This window comes from Dysidea avara, chromosome 8, assembly GCF_963678975.1.
Source record: "Dysidea avara chromosome 8, odDysAvar1.4, whole genome shotgun sequence".
NCBI classification, from domain to species: domain Eukaryota; kingdom Metazoa; phylum Porifera; class Demospongiae; order Dictyoceratida; family Dysideidae; genus Dysidea; species Dysidea avara.
The window spans coordinates 924,501-945,840 of NC_089279.1; the positions used below are offsets into that span (position 1 = coordinate 924,501).

General features: G+C 38.3%; 2 protein-coding genes across 2 annotated transcripts in view; both read right to left on the reverse strand.

Annotated features, from left to right (window-relative positions):
* Nucleotides 1-1,207: 1,207 nt before the first annotated feature.
* Nucleotides 1,208-21,340, reverse strand: part of LOC136264690 (alanine aminotransferase 1-like) — a 31,568-nt gene continuing 11,435 nt past the window's right edge. Inside the window, exons 5-13 of the mRNA XM_066059469.1 lie at nucleotides 14,016-14,123; nucleotides 12,065-12,188; nucleotides 11,943-12,022; nucleotides 4,647-4,780; nucleotides 4,130-4,238; nucleotides 3,344-3,409; nucleotides 1,704-1,859; nucleotides 1,464-1,576; nucleotides 1,208-1,408 (exon numbers count right to left, since the gene is read on the reverse strand). Coding sequence (XP_065915541.1) covers nucleotides 1,318-1,408; nucleotides 1,464-1,576; nucleotides 1,704-1,859; nucleotides 3,344-3,409; nucleotides 4,130-4,238; nucleotides 4,647-4,780; nucleotides 11,943-12,022; nucleotides 12,065-12,188; nucleotides 14,016-14,123 — 981 coding nt within the window. The 3' untranslated portion in view covers nucleotides 1,208-1,317. The remainder of the gene's footprint in view (nucleotides 1,409-1,463; nucleotides 1,577-1,703; nucleotides 1,860-3,343; nucleotides 3,410-4,129; nucleotides 4,239-4,646; nucleotides 4,781-11,942; nucleotides 12,023-12,064; nucleotides 12,189-14,015; nucleotides 14,124-21,340) is intronic.
* Nucleotides 15,686-19,795, reverse strand: LOC136264692 (nuclear respiratory factor 1-like). Its single transcript, XM_066059471.1, has 2 exons — nucleotides 16,634-19,795; nucleotides 15,686-16,588 (listed from the first exon to the last, which is right to left on the reverse strand). Exons 1-2 carry the CDS (start codon nucleotides 17,049-17,051, stop codon nucleotides 16,266-16,268), a joined length of 741 nt encoding a protein of 246 aa, XP_065915543.1. The 5' UTR covers nucleotides 17,052-19,795; the 3' UTR covers nucleotides 15,686-16,265.

Sequence of the window (21,340 nt, forward strand, 5' to 3'; positions counted from 1 at the left end):
AGGTAATGGGCTTGGATTCCAGTTGTACTATCTCTAAATCACACATTCGTTCACTGAATAGTGTGACTGATCATTTGTGCTGCCTATGGTAGCTTAGAATTATGAACGGTGCCCTCGATCTCCTGTTACATGCGTAGAAAGTTTTTTACACAAAAATATTCTACACGCGCAGGCAATCCTTAAAGCTATCGAAACAAAACTTTAGTATTTTATAGTACACAGGTAGGGTACTTAAACCATAGCCTGATTGGTTTCCATTCCATCCTTCAGTAGCAGATTAAAAACTAAGTGTCCGGAATACCCAGCTGTCCGGAAACCCCCTTACTTACCTTACTATAGTAACGAGAGAACGTTTCAGAATCCCACAAGCAAGAATCAACTCGTACTTATTTTCCTTTTTACCATCCACTATTAAATTATGGAACACTTTGCCAGAAGATGTGGTCAATCAGCATCAACAACAGACACGTATGGTTTGGCTCCATTACAAGTTCAGAAAAGGGCTGTAATGGACACTACTTATATGGCTTCTCCATAGGAAATATATTGTGAAAATTTTGATTGGCCGTAAATATTATGTCAAACATTTGAACAATAAGATTTGAAATATTTTTAGCAGGTCAAGCAGTACTACAAATGAGCCAAATTTCAAGATCGTGTGTAATTGCATCCATGAGTTATTAAATGTTTTTGAGGATTCAGCTCAACATGAACATACTATACCAATAGGATCGATACAAAAAGGACAAATTGTTTCGCACCATATTTTTAAAAAGTGATTACTGCCTCACGGACAAAAATGATCAGTTTTCTGCACAAAAATGGCAGTAAAGGTCAAATCAGCAATGGCACTATATCTAAAAGATACCTGTATTGAGGACTACTAGCTATTTATATGGAAAATTTCATAGTTTTATGAAAAAGTGCACGACTTTTTGGTTGTGCTGCTATACTATTTGTACTTGACGACTAGCAAACTAACAAAAATATGGATACACTGGCCACTTTTTAATAGTCTTCCGGAGGTAAAAAATGTATTGACCAGACCTGGTTAATTTTGGGGGGTTTCTATTTTGTCCTTAATTCAGAGAGGTTGTTATGAGGCTCCACTGTATATTACATTCAACAGGTTTTGAGCCAAATCACATGCTGGTATACTTAGCATGGAAAGTATCAATTATTCATCCTACTTTATTAGAAAAGAGAATTTACACTTCCACTTTTATTATAACATATGGTAAAAATATAAAATCTTTATAAGGCGATAAACAGAGTACAATTGCAATAAACATATTATAATATAAACAGCTGATCATTTCAAGAATGTTCTGCAAGGAATTTCATGTGAAACTTTTCCACTCGATCCATCATGTCATCTGTAGTTGCCTCATCAGCTAATATGGTTGTTCTAGCAACAGGAGCCATGTTAACATGATGTTATAAGCCACACCCCTTTTACTCACCTTAGATGATACGTTCCCTCTACTTGTCCAAACCCACTACCTGGCACAAATGATATTCCTGTTTCCTCTAATAGTTTCAAGCAGTAGTACTCATCGGGATGAAGACCTTTAGCCTACAAAACAAGTTGTCATGGTAACAAAGTGCCTAACCTCAATATCTCATGTGGTAGATATTTATAAGTGGCAGAAGAAACATACACAACCACTAACACAAGTGATGACACTAAAGTATGTACACACCTCTGCCTTAGTAATGGCTCTCTCAGGAAGATGGATCCTAGGGAAGGCATACATTGATCCTTGTACGACGTTACAGTGCATGCCGGGGATCTTGTTGAATTTGGTACTGATCATCTCTGCTCTTTTCTTCAATGATGCTAAAATATTGGAGCGTTCCTAAACACAACACACAATAGTGAACTTCCTACACAACACCTAGGCATTGTTCAGTGTACATTGCTGGCTGAAAAAGGTTGGTCACACATGAGGGGGACTGATTAGAGTATACCGGTAGAATCTCTGGCAGCAGGGGGAGCCCCCAGAAGCTGTAGCCATTATTAATTAAAATTTTTAGCTTTTAAAATGTCAAAATTCACCAGAATTAATTTATAGGTACAGTCTAAAGCATTTCAACTGAAACACACAACTAACAGGCTACTTGCAGTTAACAAATACCCTATAGCAGGGGCGGATCCAGTCTGGAAAGAGGGGGGGGGGGGCACCTTGCTGAAAAAAAGTTGAAGAGCAAAAAAAAAGAAAAAAAAAAAGGTCACAACAATAATAGCTAGTTATCCTTTACCAAATATATTATATCACGTATGTTATGTAAAATAAAATCCTATTTATAGCTTCATAGGTAAGCTACACTGCCTCATGAACATTGTGACTGCTTTATTAGAGTAATTGACTGCTCTATTAGAGTATCTCGATCTTGTATGCAATTTCTTGAAGGGGGGATTTGTCCCAAATGCCCCATCCTGGATCCGCCATTGTATAGAGGAACACTTTGGTGAATAGCAAGCTAAATTGCATTAGGTAAAATAAACTGGCAAATTCAAGCTCACTGTTTAGCTATAAAGATGCTTATCTCAGGTGCTACGAGTAATTGGCGGGTTAAATTTTGGCGAATTTGCAGTAATCACCAAATTCACCAGTTTCCCTCTATACAGTACTCTTTTGGCAATGTTGACTAGCTACAGGTTAATATACAACATATAATAATATTATAAGCAGTACAGAAGAGCCTTTTGGTAACACAACAACTCTCAAGTAAAGCTGGTTTAGCTACTACATGTAATTTATTTATTTTAACCGCTGGTGTTAACTCATTAATTGTTATTTATTAAGACTTTACAACACAAGAGGTCAGTGGTTTGATTCCCACTGTAAGCATTTTGTTTCCATATTTAGACTACTACTTTTAGGAACACAATTTTATGAAGCGTTTTGACTGTTCTATTAGGGAATGTATTTGAGTGTTCTATTAGATTATATCAATCTTCTTCAGTTTTCAGCACCACTCCAAGAAGGATAATTTTGGCGAGGTATCATTCCGAGGGGGGATTAGCCCCCCTCCACACACCAAGGGGGGAGGCTTCAGCCTCCTAGCCTGCCCCCCTTTTCCGCCTATGTACCTATAAATAAACATGTAAGTCTCAAAATTGTGCACCGGGTTTGCTTACATCACCAAGGATTATGACATATGACTGACCTTCTCAGTCAACTACTTTACAGGGTACAATAATAACAATGGAACAATACACAACATTTTAACTTGGAACTACAAACATTGAAAGTTGTGCATGCAAACAATGTTGACACGCACGCACGCACACACGTATGCATGCACGCACACATACACACACGCACACACTACACACCTTATGAAAGAGATCATAAGATTCATCACCTGGTCTGGGGGGATTAACCATCAAGTCTACTAACACCTGTAACAGTAACCATAGTAACAACTGTACCATACTACAATTAATGTGGCTAACTATGTAACATGCTATGGTTGGGTGGGAGAGTTCCAGTGTATCTCATGCATATCTGTTACACTGTAATAATCAACTGATTTGTGTAGTAACTACTTACAGAATGTACTACCATGAGGGGGACTTTTATTTGAACACCTCATGATCATAAGAAAACCAAAGTGACCATTTTATTAGAGTAATTCATTGCTAGTTTATTAGGGTAACTGAATGGAGTTCAGTATATAAATCAGTGAACCTCAATTGTAAAATTCTCAACTTATTTGTCTAAACTAGGAACAAAGATGTTTGGCTGAATCCACTGCAATTTGTGAAGATGTTGGATTAATGAGGAGATAAAGTCTTACTGGGGTAGCAAACAATGTCGGTATTCTTGGATTATAGAGGTGTTGGATTAGAAATATATTTCACACAAACCACTATCAGGCCCGTAGGCAGAGCTCTTGAAGAAAAACGTCCACAAATTTAGTAATAAAGTGCAACATTTTAGTAGCAAAAGTCCAGAAATGTCACCAAATTTAGTATCTATTTTCAAGGGGAGCATGTTCCTAGACTCCCTAGCTTCAACATACTTCACATCACTGATACAAACATTCATGAAAAGGTCCACTTTTCATCTAAAGAACCCACCCAGTTAAAAGCCTGGCTACGGCCCTGACTATATCTCACCTGTCCAGTAGTATTAGGACACAGCCTTGCACTCATGTACTTCTCCAACTCATCCATCACTAGTTGATCCACTCCAACCATCTCCATGTAGCCTCCTCGGATACCACACCTACATCATTGACACACCCTCACAACACCCCCTTGATATAACACACCCTCAGGCTGCGTAAAGTCCCTGCCCACACTTGTCTGTCAAGTTAAGTTTCTATACAACAGGACAAATAAGATCACATATCTGTGTTGAAATAATGAAGGCTCCACCTACTAACAGAATGTTTAAACCACTAACAAAAACTTGAAGAACTGCTATTGGAACATAAAAACTGTAATAAAACAATCACGCGTGTGGTAGTACAACCATATTACAAGTAGGTGCAATTGTAGAGAGAAAAAGGACCTCAGAAACTGTCCTTTATTAGAGGGGGCTCTTTGAGAGAGGTCTCCTGTACATGTAACCACAATCCTGGACACAGTGACACAACCACCCACGCACATATCACAACACACAGTCACTCACTCCCCTACATATCCTTTAGATGTAGAGTGGAAGGAGACTAGCTCAACATCATTGTAGCCAGGTCCCATCTCTCTGAGAACTTTCTTAAAAGAGATGAACTCTTGTTTGCCAACATAGACATTCTCCTGGTAGACCTGTGGATAGTAGCAGGTTAGTCTACACATACAAAGAGGAGAAATCTTTATATACTAGTTAAAGTACCGAAATGAGTGCAAGTGCTATTTTTTTCATATTACACAAGTGTGGCAGTGCTGTAACTGGTTTTAAGTGCTTTCTGGTCATCTTTGTTTGGAGCATTTGTTTTGTAGACTTGAACTGTGTCAGTTTTTGTCATCAGACAATCAGTAAGTGTCTATATGGTACAAATTTTAAACAAACAGATAGCATTGTTTTGGCTACTTCTGGCAATTTAAAATGTTACACACATGATCAACAGTGCGATATTATTATCTGTACAGCGGTGCTGCATGGAAATAATAGTACTCTTATTTGTTTGATCTTTGCCCACGCAAGTGCTTAAATTATCATTACCAGTGTACTATAACAATACAACAAAACTCTCACAGGTGAAGGTGTGGGTACACAAGTCCCACCTGGACCTTCACCACTATGTAAGACATGAACTCATGGACAGACTGATGGACACTACACACAGACAGACATGTCTAGAGTGCTAGGATTCCTCAGTGGATAAACAACCCGAAGGAATGATGTAATAATCACTGAGGTGATTATTACATCATTCCTGAGGGGAGTTATCCACTGAAGAATCCTGGGAATTCATGTCTTAGTAACTTAGAGCATAGATACTATACTAATAACACGGGATTGGAAGCTCCGTTTTGCATGCTGGCACTCCTCGTTGTACTGGAAGTAATTAATTTGACGGTTGCATCATGTCATTAGTTATGTTGCTATCTTGGTTGCTATGCTCTATTATTACAGGACGGGATTTGGCAACTGTTCCACGAACTGTAAGTTGGTCCATACAAAACAAAGAACTGTAATTGTTATACTAAGCCACACTCGAATCACTTAGCTTTGCCACAATTCCAGCAATTATCTGGAGGATGCTTAGAAATACCTGAAACAGGTACAGAAACTATGTGACTTCTCGTTTGTTTAACACTAAATATCTTCTGGAAAAAGCATTGAACTGTACCAACGCGCAGCACAAGCCATTTGAAATTGTCTGTACTTTAATACAATTCCATTAGTTTTCACTGTATGTCTTCAAAGACTTGGAAAAGAGTACAAAATACAGTTTTGTAGCGTTCCCCAATTTATGTTGTGCTACAAGACAATTTGAGCTTAATTGCACAGACATACTAGCTCATATATCATCCTATACACTTACCTTGGTTCTTCACTACCCTTAGCTAAGTTGGTATTGAAATAACCAGACTTTTGTAGCCTTCACCAACTGAAAGGCAAGTCCGCGAAACTACGAGGAGTGCTTATTTGGAATGTACACACTATATTGAGTCCACAAATGGAGCTTCCAATCCCGTGTTATTAGTATCTAATCAAAAACAGCCAAGCTGTAAAAAAAGGTGCGGCCCCCAAAAAGGCCATGGTGAAAAAAGATGTGAAATCCAAGGTGGCGGCCAAGAAATGGCTGTGATGGTAGGTTAATGGTTACATTTTAATAACGACAATTCAGGTGAATTTTGTGCCATCTCATCTTTTTTCACCATGGCCTTTTTGGGGGCCGCACCTTTTTTTACAGCTTGGCTGTTTTTGATTAGATATCACTTCTTTTTGTATTTGTATACTGCAAATGGCTGGCTTTGGGGCTTTTTTAACCCATGTGCTTTTTTCTTTACCACAGGAAGAAGAAAAGAACTTAAAGAAGATTTGTAACACTTCAATTATTTTTGATTTTATTAGTAATTATACAAATTATATACATATATTTATTACATGCCCATTATTCCCCACAGGATATTTTTTTGCAGTTGATCTCTCTACTGGGTGACTTGAAATGTAGCTAAACTATATACAGGATGGTTTCTTTGTAGCTGAACTCTCTACAAGGTGACCTCTTCTAGCTGGTCTATCTACAGGGTGATTTGTTTGCAGCTAAACTCTCTACATGGTGGTTTCTTTGTAGCTGAACTCTCTACAAGGTGACTTCGTCTAGCTGAACTCTCTACAGGGTGATTTTTTGTAGCTGAACTCTCTACAGGGTGATTTGTTTGCAGCTGAACTCTCTAAATGATGGTTTCTTTGTAGCTGAATTCTCTACAAGGTGACTTCGTCCAGCTGATTTCTCTACGGGGTGATTTGTTTCTAGCTGAACTCTCTACAGGTGATTTGTTTGCAGCTAAACTCTCTACATGGTGATTTCTTTGTAGCTGAACTCCCTACATGATGGTTTCTTTGTAGCTGAACTCTCTACAAGGTAACTTCTTCTCTACAGGGTGATTTGTTGTAGTTGAATTCTCTACAAGGTGGTTTGTTTGAGGCTGAACTCTCTACATGGCGGTTTCTTTGTAGCTGAACTCTCTACAGAGTGATTTGTTTGCAGCTGAACTCTCTACATGATGGTTTCTTTGTAACTGAACACTCTACAGGGTGACTTCTTCTAGCTGATCTTTCTACAGGGTGAATTGTTTGTAGCTGAACTATCTACAAGTTAACTTCTTCTAGCTGATCTCTCTACAGGGTGATTTGTTTGTAACTGAACTCTCTACATGATGGTTTCTTTGTAGCTGAACTCTCTACAAGGTGACTTCTTCTAGCTGATCCCTCTACAGGGGGATTTATTTGTAGCTGAACTCTCTACAAGTGATTTATTTGCAGCTGAACTCTTTATGTGATGGTTTCTTTGTAGCTTAACCTCTACAAGGTGACCTCTTCTAGCTGATCTCTCTACAGGGTGATTTGTTTCTAGCTGAACTCTCTACAGGTGATTTTTTGCAGCTAAACACTCTACATGGTGGTTTCTTTGTAGCTGAACTCTGTACATGATGGTTTCTTTGTAGCTGAACTCTTTACAAGGTGACTTCTTCTAGCTGATCTTTCTACTGGGTGATTTGTTTGCAGCTGAACTCTCTACATGGTGGTTTCTTTGTTGCTGAACTCTCTACAAGGTGAATTCTTTTAGCTGATCTCTCTACAGGGTAATTTGTTTGTAACTGAACTCTGTACAAGGTGCGTTTTTGTGGGTGATCTCACTGCAGGTTGATTTGTTTGTAGCTGAACTCACTAAAGGGTGATTTGCTTGTAGCTGAACTCCTTACATTGTGTCTAGTTTCTAGCTGATCTCTCTACAGGGTAATTTGTTTGTAGCTGATCTCTCTACAAGTTGATTTGTGTGTAGCTGATCTCTCTGCAGGTTGATTAATTTGTAGCCGATCTCTCTACAATGTAATTTGTTTGTAGCTGAACTGTCTATAAGGTGATTTGTTTGTAGCTGATCTCTCTGCAGGTTGATTTGTTTTAGCTGAACTCTCTACAGGGTGATTTACTTGTAGCTGAACTCCTTACATTGTACCTAGTTTCTAGCTGATCTTTCTACAGGTTGATTTGTTTGTAGCCAATCTCTCTACAGGGTAATTTGTTTGTAGCTGAACTCTGTACAAGGTGCTTTTTTGTAGGTGATCTCACTGCAGGTTGATTTGTTTGTAGCTGAACTCACTAAAGGGTGATTTGATTGTAGCTGAACTGCTTACATTGTGTCTAGTTTTTAGCTGATCTCTCTACAGGGTGATTTGGTTGTAGCTAATCTCTCTACAAGTTGATTTGAGTGTAGCCGATCTCTCTACAGGGTAATTTGTTTGTAGCTGAACTGTCTATAAGGTGATTTGTTTGTAGCTGAACTGTCTATAAGGTGATTTGTTTGTAGCTGATCTCTCTGCAGGTTGACTTGTAGCTGAACTCCTTACACTGTGTCTAGTTTCTAGCTGATCGCTCTACAGGTTGATTTGTTTGTAGCCGATCTCTCTACAGGGTAATTTATTTGTAGCTGAACTCTCTATAAGGTGATTTGTTTGCAGCTGAACTCTCTACAGGGTGTTTTGCTTGTAACTGAACTCTCTGCAGGGTGATTTGTTTCTAGCTTATCTCTCTACAGGTTGATTTGTGTGTAACTGGTCTCTCTACAAGCTGATTTGTTTGTAGCTGATCTCTCTACAGGTTGATTTGTTTGTTGCCAATCTCTCTACAGGGTAATTTGTTTGTAGCTGAACTCTGTACAAGGTGCTTTTTTGTAGGTGATCTCACTGCAGGTTGATTTGTTTGTAGCTGAACTCACTAAAGGGTGATTTGATTGTAGCTGAACTGCTTACATTGTGTCTAGTTTTTAGCTGATCTCTCTACAGGGTGATTTGGTTGTAGCTAATCTCTCTACAAGTTGATTTGAGTGTAGCCGATCTCTCTACAGGGTAATTTGTTTGTAGCTGAACTGTCTATAAGGTGATTTGTTTGTAGCTGAACTGTCTATAAGGTGATTTGTTTGTAGCTGATCTCTCTGCAGGTTGACTTGTAGCTGAACTCCTTACACTGTGTCTAGTTTCTAGCTGATCGCTCTACAGGTTGATTTGTTTGTAGCCGATCTCTCTACAGGGTAATTTATTTGTAGCTGAACTCTCTATAAGGTGATTTGTTTGCAGCTGAACTCTCTACAGGGTGTTTTGCTTGTAACTGAACTCTCTGCAGGGTGATTTGTTTCTAGCTTATCTCTCTACAGGTTGATTTGTGTGTAACTGGTCTCTCTACAAGCTGATTTGTTTGTAGCTGATCTCTCTACAGGTTGATTTGTTTGTTGCTGATCACTCTAAAAGTGTTTTGTTTGTAGCTGACCTCTCTTCAGGGTGATTTGTTTCTCTCTACAGGGTGATTTTTTGTAGCTGACCTCTCTTCAGGGTGATTTGTTTCTAGCAGATTGCTCTACAGGTTGATTTGTTTGTAGATGAACTCTCTACAGGGTAATTTGCTTGTAGCTGAACTCCTTACATTGTGTCTAGTTTGTAGCTGATCTCTCTACAGGGTGATTTGTTTGTAGCTGATCTCTATACAAGTTGATTTGTGTGTAGCTGATCTCTCTGCAAGTTGATTTGTTTGTAGTCGATCTCTCTATAAGGTGATTTGTTTGTAGCTGATCTCTCTGCAGATTGATTTGTTTTAGCTGAACTCTCTACAGGGTGATTTGTTTCTAGCTTATCTCTCTACAGGTTGATTTGTGTGTAACTGATCTCTCTACAAGCTGATTTGTTTGTAGCTGATCTCTCTGCAGGTTGATTTGTTTCTAGATGATCTCTCTACAGGTTGATTTGTTTTAGCTGAACTCTCTACAGAGTGATTGCTTGTAGCTGAACTCCTTACATTGTGTCTAGTTTCTAGTTGATGTCTCTACAGGGTGATTTTTTGTAGCTGAACTCTCTACAGGGTGATTTGTTTCTAGCTTATCTCTCTACAGGTAGATTTGTGTTGATTTGTTCATTGCTGATCGCTCTAAAGGTTGATTTGTTGTAGCTGAACACTCTGCAAAGTGTTTTATTTGTAGCTGATCTCTCTACAGGGTAATTTGTTTGTAGCTGAACTCTCTCCACAGTGACTTGTGTGTAGCTGAATTCTGTGTAGCTGAATTCTCTAGAGAGTGACTTAATTGTAGCTGAATTCTCTACAGGGTGCATGACTTGTTAATAGCTGAACTTTCTTCAGTGTGACTTGTAATGTTCTGAATCTCTATAGTGATATATTTGCTTAACTCTCCACATGGTGACTTGCTTCTTGCTGAACTGTCTATAAGATTAACTGTTTGCAGCTGAATTCCCTACAGAATAACTTGTGATGTAATAAAATTCTATAATGGAGTAAATAAATTAGCCGAATGCTCTATTAGGGTGACTGTTCTATTAGAGTATCTCGATCTCGCATTTGCTACACGGAGTTGGCTTTAGAATCATAACTCAGTGGTTTGTAATCCAATTCTTCTGTACTACTGCAAGGACTTTCTATGAAGATTATTCCAGCTATACACCGATTTTCAGCTCATTGCTCTAAGCGGTTTGCCTAGTAGGCGTGAAAACTAATACTTTTTTATTCGCAAAAATCGATCGCGTAATTGTGACACAGGTTGGGTTTTGTGTCATATCTCCGTGGTCTTTATCTCGATTCCTTTCAAACCACCAAAAGGCACTCCTACGATGGTTACTCCATCTACATAGCAATTTTCAACTCATTCCATGAAGCGGTTTACCCTGTAGGCGTGACAACAAATCGATCTTGTTTTACGCGAATAATCAGTCATAACTCCTGAACCATTCATCGGATTTGTACCACATTTGATGCTAGCATTCGCCGTTGGACTCCCTTTCTGTGTGCAAAATTTCATGGCGATCGGAGTACGCGCTTGCTTGTTATAGCAATTTTTGCAAGTGTGCGAAAAGAAGAAAAGAAAAACGAAGAAAAAAAACGAAACTTTGGCAGCTCGTATCTCGGAAATGGCAGGAGCGATTTCCTTCAAATTTGGAATGTAGACTCCCCTGGCTGGCGGGCAACTGTGTAGCAAATTTGGTTCCAATCGGATAAGTGATCACTGAGATACAAAGGTGTGAAAATGACGTTTTCGTTCTTCCTGTCAATATACTCACGGGAGTGGCGCGCCGGCTTCTTGGGCCGCACGACACACTACCGTGTGTCTTGATAGTATCTATGCTTTGAGACAATGGCCCATGTAACTGGAATTCTATTAGTAACCCACAAAGTATGCAACTTGTTTGTCAAAATTTGTGGCTATAGGTAATTACCAAGAGTTCATAATATTTATACTGAGGAGAGTATCCTACTCTCATATACTCCTGTAGAAGGGCATATCATGAAGTTATGACGTAACACTTCTGAGTTTGCCCGTTTTTCTTTGTATAATTAATGATGTCATTAGTTGAACATGGTATCGATTGAATGTGTGCCTAACAACGTTGCTAGCAACCAACTTAACTCCAGCTCTAAGTGTTTCTCACCGAACTACAATCGTTCCTTCATGGTGCTTCTTGCTAGGCCATTCGTAAATATGGCTATCCTGAGTGTCGCGAGTGTGAAATGATGCTAACGATTCTTGCACTTTTATGGCTGCTCATACGTCACAAACCACAACATCTTGTTGTTACATCATAACTTCACAATACACCCTTCTACAGGGGTATATGAGAGTAGGACACTCTCCTCAGTATATATATTATGAACTCTTGGTAATTACCCAGTAAGACACCTGTGTACAGGTCCCTTACCAGAATTAAAAAAGTTGAATACTTTGCAAACATCAAAGCATTCTCTGAATGCCATCCTTACCTCATCTACTAGTAGTAATAATTTGTGTTGATGACAGAAGTCTACAATATCAACCATGTTAGTTTTAGACAGTTGCTGGCCTATACACAGATGGTCACCATTACCTCATCACCATAGCTAACCTGTAGGATTACCAGGGTTGATAACCACTAGTAGTCTTGGTTTACACCGTGCTGATTCCACTGCCATCTGTAGGTCAGTCATGTTTAGTTCCCAGTCCTTCTCTTCATCCAGGTAGTATGGGATCTGTGGCAGTAATATCGCCATGACTACCAGGTCAACAAGTGTGCATGGAGTTTAAAATTAGGGTGGAAAATTTGTATTTACTTTATACAGTAGAGCTTCTCTGTAATGGACAATTTTGGGAGCCTGTATTCTGCGGAATACGGAATAATGGAATAAGCGAAAATCACATTCTAAATATTTTGTTATTGTTTATAGCCTCTATAACGTTTTAATATACATTCCTCACCTCGTAGAGAACACAATCAAGCGACGGCACTGATCCTCAGGGCGATCTTTAAACAGGATATGTACAAAGATATTCACTCTAGAACAATCTAACTAAGCTAAACTACCATCAAATACACTTCACTACACAATCGCTAGAAAACTAGAAGTTCATTGTGCTATACTTACTCATACCAGCTGTCACACACGAGTAAATACCAGAATTTATTAGAGTTATATACGAAGTGTTAGAGCCGAGGTTGGAGCTCTGTTATTATTATTACTATGTAAACCTCATGTAGAGTATACAACACACAAATGAGTGCTATAAGAAATAGTGTGCTAGTTTATCTTTAAATTCATCTAAATTGTTGATCATCACCAGTGACTCGGGGAGATTATTCCACATCTTGGTAGTTGAGGGTAGGTAGGAGTGTGCAAAGGTTTCAGTTCTGATGGAAGAGACGGTATAGCGGCAAGAGTGACCTCGTGTGACTGAATCCAATGTTGTTGGAGCTGAAAGCAGTATTATTCTCCGAATTTATTTGAAACACTTTAGGAAATGGTAACAGAGTTATAAGAAAGGTCAGATTATTCCATGCATGCAGGGTAGCTACCTAGGGGGTGGATTGTTTTGTCCTAAACTATTCAGCCAGTTAGCTAGCTAGCTGCTCTTTTGTGACAGCTGGTATGAGTAAGTATAGCATAAAGAACTTCTAGTTTTCTAGCGATTGTGTAGTGAAGTGTATTTGATGGTAGTTTAGCTTAGTCAGATTGTTCTAGAGTGAATATCTTTGTACATATCCGATTTAAAGATCGCCCCAAGGATCGGTGCCATCGTGATTGTGTTCTCTACGAGGTGAGGAATGTATATTAAAGTGTTATAGAGGTTATAAACAATAACAAAATATTTAGAATGTGATTTTCGCTTGTTCCGTAATTCTGCTATTCCGTATTCCACGGAATACAAGCTCCCGACAATTTCTCCATTTTTACTTTATAAGAAGGGCCAAGGCTATTGACACCAATCGTCACTATCAATAAGTGCCATCTAAAGCTGTTGACACTGGCCAGCAAAAACTTAAGACAATAAAACACAGAAAAAATGAAGCAAAAATTATACTACTGACCCTACCTATGCTCTGGTCCACCATGCCAACCCATTACTGCCAGCTACCAATATCTCTTTTGTCTACCTGATAGAGTTGAAAAGGATGCTATATATCATAAGACCAGTGAAGAAACCAAGGCTGAACCCAACCATAACACTGACACTAAACTTTGCCTATTAAGCATAATGATGTCTCTCACTGTCTGTATGAAGGTAAGTTTCTGCTGAGTTTGAGGTGAGCTAGAAGTAAAGTGACCATCCCAGTCAACCCTAGCTCGCTTCAAACTCACCAAAAACTTCTTACAACAAGATATTTGAGTTGCTTGGTCGGTGTCAGTAGCTTTTAGTGGCACTTATTGACACCAGTGATTGGTGTCAGTTGCCACTGTCCTCAGAGATAAAAATGTATGGAACAGTACTTGAAATATTCATCCTTAATTTAATTAAGTCCTTACAACAGAACGTTTGTTACCAGTGAACAGTGAACTCAGCTAGTAGAGCATATACCTTACCATTTTAACTCCTAACTCCGAGAAGCAGGCAGTATATAGTGGGTACTGGGGTACTGGTGACATGAAGGCTACTCTGTAGTCATCAGGTGCACATAGTGTCAACAGGGACTAGAGGAAGGGAAATATAACACTGAAATATTACACATTAATTAACAAAGTAATTTGGTCGATCATGGTGATACCAAATATTTTAGGTTTTCCAACCTAAAGTTCTTTTACACTATATAACACTATACAAACATAATCTAATCTCCCCTTGACACTGGCTGTGTGTACACTTTCATTGTCTCTATGGTGACTGGTAATTGATAGAGTACTACATTTAATTGAGGGAATCACCCATCTCAGTATGCTCACGTTGAGTTGAATCCTCAAAAACATTTAATAACTCATGGATGCAGTTTCACATGATCTTGAAATTTGGCTCATTTGTCATATATGTTCCGTTCCAAAAATGGATGGAAATGGTGGACCTATTATCATCCACTTTTGGAAGGTTTTTAATATTACTCCAAAAGTGGATTGAAATGACGCATTCCCCTATATAGTGACCAAAATGAGTAATAATGATCCATATTTGGATTGTTTTAGCCTTCCACTTTTGGATGATTATTCTATCATAAAACAATCATCCATATCTGGATTGTTCTAGCCTTCCACTTTTGGATGATTCTTTTCTCTTAAAACAATCATCTATAACTGGATGGTTTTAGTCTTCCAATTTTGGATGATTCTTTCATCATAAAACAATCATCCATATCTGGATTGTTTTAGCCTTCCACTTTTGGATGATTCTTTCATCATAAAACAATCATCCACATCTGGATTGTTTTAGCCTTCCACTTTTGGATGATTCTTTTCTCGTAAATCAATCATCCATACCTGGATGATTTTAGTCTTCCTGTTTTGGATGATTCTTTCATCGTAGAACAATCATCCATACCTGGATTGTTCTAGTCCCCCCTTCCCCTTATCAACCCAAAAGTAGACATACAGAGGTCACCAAAACTTTTCTTCAAAATTTGTCTTATACTCATGCTTCGCATGAAAAGGTAGCTTCACAAAAGACTCTAAATGCTGCTGATACTATCATTTTCTAGCTTCACAAACAAGAAAAACATTTAATTTAGTGGGGATAAAAGTTTAAACAAGTAGAATAGGGATTGGACATATGATTTAAAAAAAAACAGAGTAATCAAGAAGTACTCATATAGTACAGTAGTACTATAGGGATCATGAAGGCTAGGGATTTCTTGCCCCAAAATATCACCCAAAACCCTTAATATTTAGTTTCTGACATCTAGGCAGTATTGGTTAGGCATAGGCAAGCTCAAAAATGTCTTCAGATCGCCAAAAAGCCCTTCCACTGAATTGATATTAAATTTTAAAAGTTTCTTATTTAACACAATTTTCTACTGACTGACTGACTTACTAATGCGTTCAGACAAGCGTAACTCAACAATGGCTACAGCTACAGGCTTGATTTCTTCACTGTTTAACGTTGCTTATTTGAGCAAGAAAAGCCAGCTGTATAGTGACAGCCCATTCATTGACTATAGTGCAGTATCTGTTTTTATGGGGAAACAAATGCCCAACTGTTTTAGTGGTGTTATGGGCTGTTGTGCTTGCAGCCTCTTTCCACAAGGCAGTCCTCTGATTGCTGTTTGTACTTACACAAGACTCAAATGCCTTAGTGCACAGCCATTGCAGTGCTGCGATGCCAAGAACAACTTACAGTTCTGTTTTACTATGTATTAAAGCTGTGCTATACCTAATCTCTCCTAAAGTTTAATCATCAACTATTCATACAGCTAAGAGTGTATGTAGATGGCAGTTTTCTCATACTGCAGTTCTCTGCCAAGATTTGCAATGGGCAGAAGGCTCCCTGAAGGCCTTTGATTTGCAAAGACAGAACAAATATGACCTCAGAATGTGTAACAACCAAAATATGTCAGTCCAGTCCAGTGATTAGTAATATCCCTCCATAGTAGAACCTGTTGTGAATACATGATATAACATGCCTAGCTACTGACAGATTTGCTTTGTACTTGGTAAGATGGAGCTAGTCCTTAAAGGAATCTCGTTGTGAGTGATCTTGACATGTATTGCTACGGTGCAAGCCCTTTGTCTATTGCTAGCGCATAATGTACCGCAGCTTTTATGTTATATACTAGAATTATAATTAATTTAAAGATGCATATGCAGCTATTTGAAATAAAGAGGTTAGACTACAAAGTAAGTATTTTACTTTTACTCCAATCTTTGTGGTTGGTGTCTTTGCCTTTTAGGTTTTCTAACAGCCAAAGGTGTGAAATCCGGTCTTTTTCTCTGTCTGGTTTTATTATTACCAATTTGTTGACCTCCAGATTCATCATCTTCATCTTGGGGATCTCTAAATTCATCGTCTTCTATTTGAGGACCTCTAGATCCATCATCTTCAATTTGGAGATCACGAGGAACAGGAACACGTTCACGTGTATCCTCTGCATCTGGCTGAATGTATGTACGAACATCCAGTCCATGATGAGTATAGCATGCTGTGATTATTTCTCGTAGAGCAATGCTCCAATTCCCTATGTTGATACACATCAAAAACTTTTTTCATTGTGGTAACTAACCTTCAAACTCTGGAGCAGGCTGTGTCACATTGACAAATGGCACAGTATCTGGCCACCATTCTGGCTTGTCAGAATTCCATGAAAGTTTGAGATCTTTCATTATGCCCTGAATTAAAGCTTTCATTGTAATTCCATTTAGGCTATATAATGAATCTGGCAAAGGGGGTAACAAAACTTTACTAGAGCTCTCCATCTCCTCCTTTTGCCAATCTGGATCTAAGAGTATCTCATCCTTGTACTTCTGCACCACTTTGGAAATTCTTTCATCTCCAAAAACATAGAGACCATTGGTCTTTGTGGTAGAATATGCGACAGCAACAGCCACTCCCAAACCTTTCAATTCCTGGCATTTCTTAGAAATCACATCCAACTTTCTCTTGATATCCCTGGCATTGTTATTTACTACTTTTGAAGTCATCTTCAGATCCAAGCTTTACTGTTACTAAATGACTTGATAAAAATCTGACTTCAGATTTTAAGGGTTTGAGGTTGCTGAAACAGCAAAAATCACACTTCTTTGAAGTCTTTGACACAAACAAACCTTTGAATTAAAACTGTCTACTCAGCTGCACAGACCAGTATTCTGCTATGTGGACATTAGTTTTTGGTGCATGTAGTTGAAATGGCAGCAGCAACAAAGGGAATCCAAGTTAAAGTGAAGCAGAGAAAAGGGAATCTGCTAAGTACTAAAAGATAGGTTAGTTATAGTAGTCTTAAGAGTTTAAGCATGATCTCTTTCTTATAGTCAACCAGATTAGCAAAGTCACAAGAAAATGGTGATGATGGCTTGTCCCTACAACTAGATCATAAGAAGGTAACAATAATTGCACAAGGGTTCTGAATTAAGGATTAAATGTACACTAGCATCTTTGGGTGTGTATGCAACCTTACTACCGCTTGATCCTTTAAACTTCCTTCTATAATATTATGGTAATTGTGTGGAGGCATTCAGTAGTTATCACTAGCATTCAGATTACTCTTTGCAGGAGCATTCACAACGGTGTTTCAATTTTTTTTAGAACCAAGACTTGACCTTAACACACCCAGAACCTACTAGGTTCTCGAAAGGTAGATTCTACTGATTCAAAAGTGGTCAAATAAGTGACTTTGGTTGGGTGGTTACGTAGCGAAATTGAGAAACTTTCTGCTTAAAATATTTTATTTAGTCTTAAAAGTTGTAGAAAAGGTCCTGGAGGCTTTTATAAGTAACCCGAAGTCTGGAGTGCTGTTTTTTAAAAGGGTTTTATCAGTCCCCAGATCAATGAGGGCTTCAAATAATAATTAAATTACCAGTACAGCCACACTAAGTAAAGTTCACCTTTTGGCAAGTTAAAAACAACATTACTGGTTATAAAGAACTGTTGATAGGTGTTAAATAAGTTGAAGCCTTTGCACACTATATAGTTATTGATAGTTCTACACAGTGTGTTTGCTGAGTTTGACACAGTCTGTCTTGTTAATACTACTATCATCAGTACCTGTCCTACATGCAGGACAACTAAGAGAGGGGTCTTCCTACTAAAATTTAATTTGATTTTTCTATATAGGTTGGTGAATTTCCACTACAATCTGCCTTTGTCAGAAGCCTAAAAAGTTCAGGCCGATATTATGAGTTGTCAAATAGTCAAAGATATGTCATTGCTGATTGCGATAGTTCAGGAAATCTCAAGTCAGGCTATTGTTTAGTTCAAAAGCTGTACCTTTCTCAATCTATTGTGATACTGTTGTGTTCGTGTGATTCCTCAAAGTTTCAAAAGGAGAGATGCAATTCATACTGCCATGGTGATTTTTCTGATTGCAACCTACGTGTAAGGGCCTCTGAAGAAAAAAAGAGCTACTGTGTACATGCTTTGGCAACAGAACAATTGTTTGAGTCAGCTAGTGAAATATGTCACCAGCAAGATAGTGATGAATCTGTTGATATTATATGTACTGATCCTCTGTTAGTAGCTGTGTATGATGGCAGTGAATGTGGCTTAATATGCTCCAGGCAAAGCACAAGACTCTATTGTGATTTGTGCCATGATCACTGTCAACACGTAACACAGTTCCTCAATTGGTGCGAGGTAAATGACATATACATTGACCAAGATGCTGAATCCATTGAGGAGCAACAATTTACATGCTTATCATCACAGCTAATCCCATACCCACTGCCAACTGAACTTCAAAGTATTCATGACGCACATGAGTGTGGTGAGTGGAAATTTCCTAAAGAGTTAGTTCCTAATTATAATGAAACACTGAAATGTGAGCATGGCCATAAGTTTAGTTCTGATGACCCAGTGCTTAATTCTTGGATATCTACCAAAGACGTGATTATTCATAAAGAGTCTGTGTCAATACATGATAGTCAAAAAGACACTGCTTTTACAGACCAACAATGGGGGATTGCAATTGTAAACAGGAATATGACGGTCGTGATCACTTGCTATTAAATTTAGATGGTAAGCATCTGTTTTACTATGGGCTGTTGTTTACATATTTACACATCATGTTAGAAGGAAAAAATCCGTTGATAGCTTTTCACAGATCCATGCAACAAACTTTTTCAGTCTTAAGCAAGTCACGCCCAGTGGGAATCAAACATCTTCGTCAGGCATGGAACTGCTTTGCCAGATTGCTAGATATTAATTATCAAGAATGCTTTCTTTGTCCCCAATGTGAACATACACCTAAAACCATTGTGTGTGATGGCACCCTCATTGGTTTTCGCAAAGACTTTCTGAGTAGGCTTTCTGTGCAGGAAACTAAATCCACTGACAGTATTCAGTGTGTGACAGTTAGACATTCAGAAAGAGTGTTACTGAAAACGGTAAAGTCACGAGAATTACTATTACAGTACTCGGGTTATACAAAGGACAGAAAGTGTGTGAAATCTCCCAAGCATCTTACTCTACCACAGTTTAACTCGATGATGAAATTGATGAGAGCCGAAGGGGCTAGTGCGCTTGCCGGTGTCATTGATCAACTCTATAAAGAAACTGGAACAACAGTAGCACCTCATGCTTACAGAGAATTTTTTTCTGAGTTGGCTCGCAACACGGCCATATGTGGCATGATTCAGATAGCAGGCAAGGCTGATGTCATTGAAGTAATTGATAAGGTGATTTCAGGAATTGACGTTAGACAGGCAGGTCAAAAAAAAGAGTTTGCACTTTTGCAAAAGAGTGCACCTGTTATCACAGTTTTCCTGAATAAGCTAACGTTGGCAGAGCCCATCCCTTTAAGTGTATGTAATCTTTTCAAGCTGTTAAGAGATTTGTGCTTAGCACCATACAATGTTTCAGCACCTAATAATTTTTTGTCTCCACCGGATGAAGACTACTTTTCTTGTTTTCCCAGCCTACCACTGGTGCGAAGGGTACGAAATTATGCAGCAGACTTGAAATTACACAAGGAAGATCGAGACTCCTGCAGAAAGTTTTCCTCAAGTCATCCTGTCTTAACACCAGGAATCTTTACACTCTTTTGTAGCCATGGTGTATGTTATGGTTTTCAAATATTAAAACAGCATGAGTCTCCACGTCATCCATTTGAGTTAATATTAACAAGATTTCACAGCATGCCCGAGTACATAATTTACGACAACAGTTGTAAGCTTCATCAATACGTGCTGAACCGTGAGCCAGTGATGTTTCAAAACACTACATTTTTGGTGGATAGATTTCATTGGAGAGGACACACCGGCTGTTCAAGTGGATATAACATGGACATTTATCAGCAAGAGTATCTAGCATCCCTTAATTCCCAAATCAATGAACAAGCAAATGCTGGATTGCAAAAGATCAAAGGCCACATTGCATATATGAAGGCTCCAAATTTCAAATTTCATATCAAACTGTTTTTGGCATGCAAGAATTTAAAGATTTGTAGGAAATTTCAGTAATTGTATAAGTGTATAATTTATGTGTATATGTGCACTACTACTAACGATAATCTTTTGCATTTTGTTAAGAGAATCTGTTTGCACGCTGGTACTGTGTAGTCCCACACGTACAAAAAGAATTTAGATCTACACATAAACAGACAAGCTGTAAAAAACTAAGGAGAATTTATATCCACACAAAAAACAGCGAAATTTATATCCACGCAAAAACAGTGAAATTACAGACGTTTTATAAAATAAGTTGCATGAAAAAGTTGTGAAATCCAAATCGATGGTCACACAAGTTTCAGTGTCACAACTGTCATTTCAAAATAATATTTTATGAATATTTGCCATTACAGCTACTTTTGCCGGCATGAATGACAATAGCTACAACATTTCTAAGCCGGTGCTAGCAAATTTACTATAGGTATCCGAATTTGGATGATTGTTTCATGATCAAAGAATCACCCAAAAGAGGAAGACTAAAAGACTCCAAATATGGATGATTGTTTCATGATAAAAGAATCACCCAAAAGAGGAAGACTAAAAGACTCCAAATATGGATGATTGTTTCATGATAACAGAATCATCCAAAAGTGGAAGACTAGAACAATCCAAATATGGATGATTGTTTCATGATAACAGAATCATCCAAAAGTGGAAGACTAAAAGACTCCAAATATGGATGATTATTACTCATTTTAGTCACTATATAGGAAAAATGTGTCATTTCCATCCACTTTTGGAGTAATATTTCCTCTGCGTAATAACCTTCCAAAAGTGGATGATAATAGGTCCACCATTTCCTTCCATTTTTGGAACGGAACATACCTCCA

Coding starts and splice junctions, on each gene's coding strand:
- LOC136264692 (XM_066059471.1), bottom strand. CDS start 17,051: ATGACTTCAAAAGTAGTAAATAACAATGCCAGGGATATCAAGAGAAAG. Junction 16,589..16,633: donor GCCTGCTCCAGAGTTTGAAG/GTTAGTTACCAC, acceptor GTATCAACATAG/GGAATTGGAGCATTGCTCTA.